At 41.9% G+C, this 9,592-nt stretch overlaps 1 protein-coding gene across 2 annotated transcripts in view; it reads right to left on the bottom strand.

Annotated features, from left to right (window-relative positions):
* Window positions 1–5,521: 5,521 nt before the first annotated feature.
* larp4b (La ribonucleoprotein 4B) overlaps window positions 5,522–9,592 on the bottom strand; it is a 154,710-nt gene continuing 150,639 nt past the window's right edge. For both annotated transcript variants that reach the window (XM_038798334.1, XM_038798335.1), the window contains exon 17: window positions 5,522–9,015. In XM_038798334.1, coding sequence (XP_038654262.1) covers window positions 8,722–9,015 — 294 coding nt within the window. In that variant the 3' untranslated portion in view covers window positions 5,522–8,721. The remainder of the gene's footprint in view (window positions 9,016–9,592) is intronic.

Below are 9,592 nucleotides of genomic sequence, written 5' to 3'. Positions count from 1 at the left end.
GTTACCGGTATTACTGTACTTTACTGGTGAAATCCAAGCCCTTCTCTCCCAGTAAATCCCTCCCATCCTTGATTTCCCCTCTTGCCAGTTTCCTGTCTGAGAGTGATTTCCTGTTTCTTGGAACAAAATAATTGTCAAGAAACTAGCTGCAATAATACTCAATGCGGGGCATTACATACAGCAACATTTACAGATACCACATGGTTAAATTCCAGAGCTGGTAAACTCAAGTGCAAATAACCCTGCCAAGAATCCTGTGCCAAGCACCAGCCCACAAACTCCCCAATTCTCAAGTGCCATTGCACCCTTCTCTACATTACCATATCTGAAGCAATAAAAACAAAGATATTTCCTGAATCCCTTAATGGGCAGCACGGTAGCATAGTGGTTAGCATCAATGCTTCACAGCTCCAGGGTCCCAGGTTCGGTTCCCGGCTGGGTCACTGTCTGTGCGGAGTCTGCACGTCCTCCCCGTGTGTGCGTGGGTTTCCTCCGGGTGCTCCGGTTTCCTCCCACAGTCCAAAGATGTGCGGGTTAGGTGGATTGGCCATGCTAAATTGCCCGTAGTGTCCTAAAAAGTAAGGTTAAGGGGGAGTTGTTGGGTTACGGGTATAGGGTGGATACGAGAGTTTGAGTAGGGTGATCATTGCTCGGCACAACATCGAGGGCCGAAGGGCCTGTTCTGTGCTGTACTGTTCTAAATCTAAATGTGACAATATGTTTTGATCGTCTACGTACTATTTATTCTGAGCATGGTTATCTTTGATTTAATCTTTCACAGGATATGGGCATCACTGAGGCCAGCATTCACTGCGCGTCCTTAATTGCCTTCCAGGCACGAGCCACTTGCTGCATGTAGGTACACCCAAAGTACTCTTAGCGATGGAGTTCCAGGATTTTGATCCAGTGACAGTGAAGGAACAGTGATATATTTCCAAGTCAGGATGCTGTGAGGGGAACTTGCAGGTGGCGGTGCTCCCATGCATCTACTGCCCTTGCCCTTTTAAGTGATTGAGGCCACGTTTTTAAGATGTTAAGGAGCCTTGGTGAGTTGCAGCCGTGCGTCTTGCAGATGGTGCACACTGCTGCCACCGTATTTATATGAGTGGCTCAGTTCAGTTTCTGGTCAATGGTAATCCCCAGGATAATGGGGGATTCAGCAATGCTAATGTCATTGAATATCAAGTTGAGATGGTTAGATTCGCTCTCGTTGGCGATGGTCATCGCCTGACACATGTGGCTTGAGTGTTACTAGTCACCATTGGAAGCAGGCTGACCTCTGGGGTGCATATTACAGTTTGAAAGTCCTGCAGGAGCTCAAAAATTCCACCATAACACTTTTCATCAGTTCATGCTTCTCACCTCAAGCTGAAGGCATTGCTGCAAAGAACAAGGCTTCCGAACTTGGAGAAACACAGGGAAGAGCTTCGCTGCAGGCTCTTGAAACTCTGGAGAAGTCTTTGCCCTGACTAGAGGTTCCAATTAATCAGGAATTAGCCATGACTCACCTCATTCTTACCATGTGGGAAGTTTAGACATGTGCAGAAATGTTAATAGCTCCAGGTTTAGGAATTTAAAAAGGGCAGATTGAGGGTCACAAAGGAAAGAAAGAAAGGGTAATGAGCAAAAGATAAGGGCTGAGACCACTTGTGCATGGGGCTTTGAAACCTTGCGCATGGTATGGAGTTTGCATCAAAGAAAAGGGTTCTGGTTTGTGTTTGTTCCTTTCCATGTCTCCTATTTGGAGATGATGCAGTTTTGAACTGCTGCATGATCATATGGCTGTCAGTTGAAACTTCAATTCAAAAGACTGGACACGGTCCATAGAACACCTACAGTACAGGGAGGTACCATCAGTCTCAACCAACCCTCTTAAAGTGCACCCTACCTAGGCCCATTCCCCCACCCTATCCCAGTAACTCCACCGGACCTGAACATCTTGACACTAAGGGGCAATTTTAGTATGGCAAATCCACCTAACCTGCACATTTTTGGACTGTGGTAGGGAACCAGAGCACCCCGAGGAAACCCACACAGACACTGAGAGAAAGTGCAAACTCCACAGTCACCCAAGGCTTGAATTGAACACTGATTCTTTGTGCTGTGAGGCAATAGGGCTAACCACTGGCCGCCTTCACATGAGGATAGATTAGTACAGGCGACCCAAAAGATTATTTGAAGAGGTAGGTTTAATAAAGAGTTTTAAAGGAGGAACAAAGAAAAGTACAGCACAGGAACAGGCCCTTCAGCCCTCAAAGTCGGTGCCGACCATGCTGCCCGACTAAACTAAAATCTTCTACACTTCCTGGGTCCGTATCCCTCTATTCCCATCCTATTCATGTATTTGTCAAGATGCCCCTGAAATGTCACTATCGTCCCTGCTTTCACCACCTCCTCCGGCAGCGAGTTCCAAGTACCCACTATCCTCTTGTGTAAAAAAAACTTGCCTCGTACATCTACTCTAAATCTTGCCCCTCGCACCTTAAACCTACGCCCCCTAGTAATTGACCCCTCTACCCTGGGGAAAAGCCTCTGACTATCCACTCTGTCCATGCTCCTCAATTTTGTAGACCTCTATTAGGTCGCCCTCAACCTCCATCGTTCCAGTGAGAACAAACCGAGTTTATTCAACCGCTCCTCATAGCTAATGCCCTCCAAACCAGGAAACATCCTGATAAATCGCCATCTGCACCCTCTCCAATGCCTCCACATCCTTCCGGTAGTGTGGTGACCAGAATTGAACACTATACTCCCAAGTGTGGCCTAACTAAGGTTCTATACAGCTGCAACAGGACTTGCCAATTCTTATACTCAATATCCCGGCCAATGAAGGCAAGCATGCCGTATGCCTTCTTGACTACCTTCTCCACCTGTGTTGCCCCTTTCAGTGACCTGTGGACCTGTACACCTAGATGTCTGACTTTCAATACTCGAGGGTTCTACCATTCACTGTATATTCCCTACCTGCATTAGACCTTCCAAAAAGCATTACCTCACATTTGTCCAGATTAAACTCCATCTGCCATCTCTCCACCCAAGTCTCCAAACAATCTAATTCCTGCTGTATCCTGACAGTCCTCATCGCTATCCACAATTCCACCTACCTTTGTGTCGTCTGCAAACTTACTAATCAGATCAGTTACATTTTCCTCCAAATCATTTATATATACTACAAACAGCAAAGGTCCCAGCACTGATCCCTGTGGAACACCACTAGTCATAGCCCTCCAATTAGAATAGCACCCTGCCATTGCTACTGTCTTCTATGACCGAGCCAGTTCTGTATCCACCTTGCCAGCTCACCACGATCCCGTGTGACTTCACCTTTTGTACCAATCTACCATGAGGGATCTTGTCAAAGGCCTCAAGTCCATATAGACAACATCCACTGCCCTACCTGCATCAATCATCTTTGTGACCTCGTCGAAAAACTCTCATTAAGTTAGTGAGACACGACCTTCTCTTCACAAAACCATGCTGTCTCTCGCTAATACATCCCTTCCAAATGGGAGTAGATCCTGTCTCGAAGAATTTTCTCCAGTAATTTCCCTACCACTGACGCAAGGCTCACCGGTCTGTAGTTCCCTGGATTATCCTTGCTACCCTTCTTAAACAAAGGGACAACATTGGCTATTCTCCAGTCCTCCAGGACATCACCTGAAGACATTGAGGATCCAAAGATTTTTGTCAAGGCCTCAGCAATTTCCTCTCGAGCCTCCTTCAGTATTCTGGGGTAGATCCCATCAGGCCCTGGGGACTTATCAACCTCAGTATTTTTCAAAACACCCAACACCTTGTTTTTGGATCTCTGTGACCCAGGCTATCTACACACCCTTCTCCAGGCTCAACATCCACCAATTCCTTCTCTTTGGTGAATACTGATGCAAAGTATTCATTTAGTACCTTGCCCATTTCCTTTGGCTCCACACATAGATTCCCTAGCCTATCCTTCAGTGGGCCAACCCTTTCCCTGGCTACCCTCTTGCTTTTTATGTACGTGTAAAAAGCTTTGGGATTTTCATGAACCCGATTTGCCAATGACTTTTCTTGACCCTTCTAGCCCTCCTGACTCCTTGCTCAAGTTCCTTCCTACTTTCCTTTCTTCCACACAGGCTTCATCTGTTCCCAGCCTTCTAGCCCTGACAAATGCCTTTTTCTTTTTGACGAGGCCTACAATATCTCTTGTTATCCAAGGTTCCCAAAATTTGCCGTATTTATCGTTCTTCCTCACAGGAACATGCCGGTCCTGAATTCCTCTGAACTGACATTTGAAAGCCTCCCACATGTCAGATGTTGATTTACCCTCAAACATCCGCCCCCAATCTAGGATCTTCAATTCCCGCCTAATAGTTATAATTAGCCTTCCTCCAATTTAGCACATTCACTCTCGGACCACTCTTATCCTTGTCCAATAACAATCGCTTACTGTCACGAGTAGGTTCAATGAAGTTACTGTGAAAAGCCCCCAATCGCCGCATTCCAGCGCCTGTTCAGAGAGGCTGGTATGGGAATTGAACCTGCGCTGCTGACCTTGTTCTGCATCACAAACCAGCTGTCCAGCTCACGGAGCTAAACCAGTTAGAGGAGAGGGAGACAAAGGCTAATGGAGGGAATTCCAGGGCATTGGACCTCATCAGCTAAAGGCAAAGATGCCAAAGGTGGAGTGGTGAAATCATTGATGTGCAAGAGGCCAGAACGTAGGCCGCAAGTCGCAACAGATGGCGGATCATTTCAAATGATACATCCCCTCGATGTCCACAATTGGTACAGTATGGACTGTAATCAATCAGCCAGTGCTTGCAAAACTCAGAACAATGTGTAACATTAGCTGTGATTCAATGAGTGAGTGCACTGGGAATTGTATGAACAACCAATTTAAAGTTCAATCAGGCTCACAATGTGGCTCACTTCTGCTTGCAAGACGAATAGCTTCTTTAGCACACCTCTTTTTGCAGCAAGACTCAACTTTCAAGCTAGAAACATACTTAATGCAAAACATAAGAAACTATTCAATTGTAGTTTGAAAGAATGCACCAAATTGCATCTCACGTTCCTTTGTGTAGATGAAAATCGAGAAATCTCAACTTCAGAATAAATTTGTCCCTTGCTATTATACAATGTTTTGAACAGTTCCAAGATTTTAAATATTCTGGAACTTACGATTTAAGTATTGATCACTGAAAATGATCAACATTTATAAGTTTACCTTTATCTTCTACTGCCCCTGATTTATCTTTCCTCGATCATTTGCTGGCAAGTAGAAGCAAGCCCCCAGTCATTTAATTTCAAAGCTTCAGAAAGCAAGTTCTTCCAACCATGTGTGCCTTGATGTTGATTTCCTAGATTGTCAGTTCCACTATGGACTAGGAGTCACTAACATGGTAACCAGTAGAGATATCTAAAAAAAACTGCATGTCTTTTACTACTCATTTATATTGTGGTATGACATGAAGATGAAACAGAACGATTCTGCTTTAAGGGTCAGTCTTATTCATATTGCAGAGAACACTGAAACAGCAAATTCACTTTACAATTGCTAACTCAATTTATTTTTCATAAGCTACATTTTCAAATGAGACAGTTTTGCATTGTGACACAAAAAAGAAAAATTAAATTACCAATAGTTTACATGTAAGCTTGATTCCAGTTTGTATCGCAGTATTTTAAGACAACAAAACAAAAAACCCTCAATGTTTGCAATAGATTTCTACTCCAAAGCAGGTTCTGCCATTACCTCCCCATAAAATCCTCAGTTGTCCACTGTTGTTAGTGTAATTGGTTACAGTACACAAAATTGCAACAAGCCGAAGTAAATACAGCAATAGGCATTGTCATGGCCGTCTCCTGCTTTTTTAAACTGCATTACGTGCAGACAGACAAAAGGGATGATTGGCTGCAACAGATTAATGTTAACAGCTCAGTGACATCAATTGTATAGTACTGTTCCGGCATTCACAATACATTGTGTAGTTTGTTGTCCTATGTAACTTCACTGAGGGCAACAGATAAACAGGTGGCTGCTTTCGTTGATAGATTTAGTCATTTCTAGTGCTTTATCCACTGTTTCAATTGTTCTGCCCAGATCAAGTTTATGCCAGTGTGCTTCGACACAGCAACTTACACAGACGTGACAGTCAAACAAAGCAATTTAATATTCAGCTGTTGTCATGGAAATAACAGTACCCACTATAACCTCCTGATTAGAGACGGTCAAAGTTCCCTGCTCCAATAACAGAAATCAAGTAATTGTGTGCCCTTCACTAAGAAAAAAAAACAGCAAATAATTAACAGTGCACTCACACTTATAGCGGGATGCTGAACATCACAATAAAAAAATGTACCAGTTGGCTACAAGATAATGAATTGGTTGTGTGATCAGCAATTCTTACCAGATGCAGCTGTTGATCACCATACTTTCAGCAGCCAAGCAAATTAACCCACAGTTGACTTAAACCCAATACAAGTTGTCAAACTGCTGCACACACTGGCACCAGGGGAAAGAAAGAGTACTTAGTAAAAGAAGAATGCAATGGCACAACAGCTTTAGTTATTCTCTACCATTCAATTATATTAAGTTTATACATAATTTCATCCTGTTTGACGTGTGCATTTTTAAAGTTACCTGAGATGTTAATTAAGATTTAAAAATAATGATGCAAATCAACAGGCTGACAGACGTTTTCGAACCTGTTTTATTAGTAACCAGGTTTTTTTTGGGGGTGGGTTGCGGGGGGGGGGGGGGGGGAAGAGAGACATGGAGGAAACAAAAGAGAGGAGAGAACTAATGGGAAACGGCCATTTATTTTACTGTTGCATTTCCCCAATTTCCCCTTTTGCAGTGAAGGCAGAATCAGTTCAGCACATCAGAAAAAAAATATCCAGACTACAACACTTAATTTTTTTTTTTGCTACATCCAGCTCAACAGCAACATTGAGGATATGCCAACAATATCAATATTTTTATATCAGTTTTTTTTTAAAGGTACCTTTTATATGTTCTGATTATTTACAACTGTACAAGCAAAGCACACACTTCCAAGTGCACAAGTTTAATACAGTATTGACTATTTTTGCATTTACAGGGTTCTTAATCTGAAAAAAGGATCCAACTTTTAAGATCTTTCATAAATTATATTACAAAAAAATGCTATTTACTGCTAGTTCACACACATCTGATTTACCCAGTAAGACTAGTGACAGTAGATGTAACTGAGTAACCTTTTATCATGCTCGTTCCAACCCCCCGGGGTCAGTTATAGCAACATCTAAATCTGTCTCGTACAAAAGTTAAGGCAAAGTCATTTTCAAGTTTAAAATGAAATTCAAGTTTCTCATTTTGACACTGGATGGAAATTAATTTATAGCATGAAAAGAACACAGTTGTTGAAATAATAATACCCCTTATGGAATAACTTACCCATTTTCTCCTATGACCAGCAAGTTTGTGCCTAGTGCTGTACTGCTTTCTCTGTTTGAAGCAGTCATATTAGTCTGGGTTACTATGACTACTAGCCATAGGAATTTTTAAAAAGCCAATACGGTCTTCATGTGTAGCAAAACAAGAAGCATCCACATATCACCTGCAACATTAGTAGATGGCAGAAGACTCAGTGCACTCTTGTCCTTCAAAATTATATATTTTAAAAGAAAACTCAGCAACTAATCTAACATTTTCCACACAGCAGAGATGAATCGCTATTAGAGAAAAAAAAAACTGGCAAGACAAAAACATTGTGAAAATTTGGAGGAATTCCACTCCCAAACTTTAATTCTCACCCCATTTCAAGTACTCTACAAGGTACCAAATTACCAAAAGGTGCCAGTGTATTGACTGGGAGTTTCTCTTTAAAGAAAAAAAAAAGCACTTGGAAATGAGCATTAAAAAATAAAGAACCGTCACCACCTACTTTAGAGCACAGAGGTACATTAACCAGTCTTTTGTAGTGATTCATAATCACTGTGTCACACGTTAGACAGTAGCCCTACCCTTATCCAAAAATCAACTGGCCGCTTACTATTAACAGTGCAAAAGTAAACTCTGAAGCATCGAGATCAATGGAAATCTACCCAAAACAGAAAGGAAAGAAACAGTTTTTTTCTTGTTAAATCTACCATCCAGGTTATGACTCCAATCACTTCCCACTAACATGTAATTAATGGGTTTAAGATTTGTTGTACTTCAAGCCACTACCCTCTATGTAAAAAAAAAAATATGTTTTTAAATGTCAGCATTCACACACTGATCATATTCCGTGCTAAATAGATCTGTGGAACAGAAAACCACCTGCAACACTGCTTGGAAGTAGATCCAATGTCCACTGCTCCCCATTTTATCCTCGTGTAATTACAGCAAACAAAGTCACACTGAACAAAAAAACCACATTCTGGCCCACAGCATAATGCTCGTGCCAGTTTGCTGATCATGGTTCCATTTATTCCCCCCACCTTCAAATGGGCAAATAATCTTTCCCCAATCCATAACTGAGCAAGAGATTAAGTTACAGTAGACATTACACAACATTTCACCAAATACTGAAAAGTGGTAGCCTAAGGCAAGTAGTATTACACTCTCACTCAATACAAAAAGTGCTTTTTGTTGCCTTCAAGCCCTTTTCCAGCAACCCATTATTTCAACAACCTCTGTGCTCTGATTGGAGACTTGGGGGGGATTTATACTTGAACAGACCAGACCTTTTAATCAATGCCACAATTTCTGCATCCTCAGTTGGGTGATTTTGGGGGTGTGTGTTGCTCTTTATTTGTACGCTTGTTGAATCCCTGAGGGGGTGTTCTCCGACCCGATTGTCTTCGCTGGTCTCTCGGCTTCCCTGCGTTTGCCTTTCCAATAGATAGGTCTTTATTTTTAGACTCTTTGTCGACTGGGTTTTCCAGAACTTTTTTGTCATCTTTGTTGCTGACTGCAGTGTTGGGTTTTTGCTCCTTCTGTGGCTGTAGTGTTAGAGATTCTTTAGCACTTCTCTGGCAAATCTCAGCATAACTAGGTTTTCGAAGTTCCTGTGGAAATACAATCCATCAACAACACATTAAAAATCATTTGTATTATTCACACAAGACTTTGCATGGTTTAAATTCATTAGTGATTACTACGTCATTAATTCATTAAAGTATTTCCTATGTCCAATTTAGTCCATTTAGTGCAAGCTGCTTCTTTCCATATGCAAGGTGTGAAATATTATAACCGTGTAATTAAAGAAATAACTTTCATTTGTACAACATCTTTCAGAATCTAATGAACTCCCAAAGTTTTTTAGGGCCAATGAATTACTTTTGAATTATAGTCACTATAGCAATGTAAGGAAACACCACAAAGGATTCACAAACACAATTTTCTTGGTGCACTTAGAATAGTGCCATGGGATCTTCCACATCCACCCAAGCACAGACCAGATCTGGATTTAATGCCTTTGGAAGGTGCCACAGATAATTTAGCACACACTCGGCGCTATGAGCATCAACCATTATGTGCTCAAATTCAGGAGTGTAGCGTGAAGTCAAGACTTCACTCACGCAAGAGAGCTACCTCGAAGTCAATGCTGACAAAGTGTATTAATTTCTCGACAGCCAACAAATT

The sequence above is a fragment of the Scyliorhinus canicula genome, chromosome 5 (genome assembly GCF_902713615.1).
Source record: "Scyliorhinus canicula chromosome 5, sScyCan1.1, whole genome shotgun sequence".
Lineage (NCBI taxonomy): Eukaryota > Metazoa > Chordata > Chondrichthyes > Carcharhiniformes > Scyliorhinidae > Scyliorhinus > Scyliorhinus canicula.
Note: the sequence above shows the minus strand (reverse complement) of the source record. Positions and strands in the feature narration are given on the sequence as shown.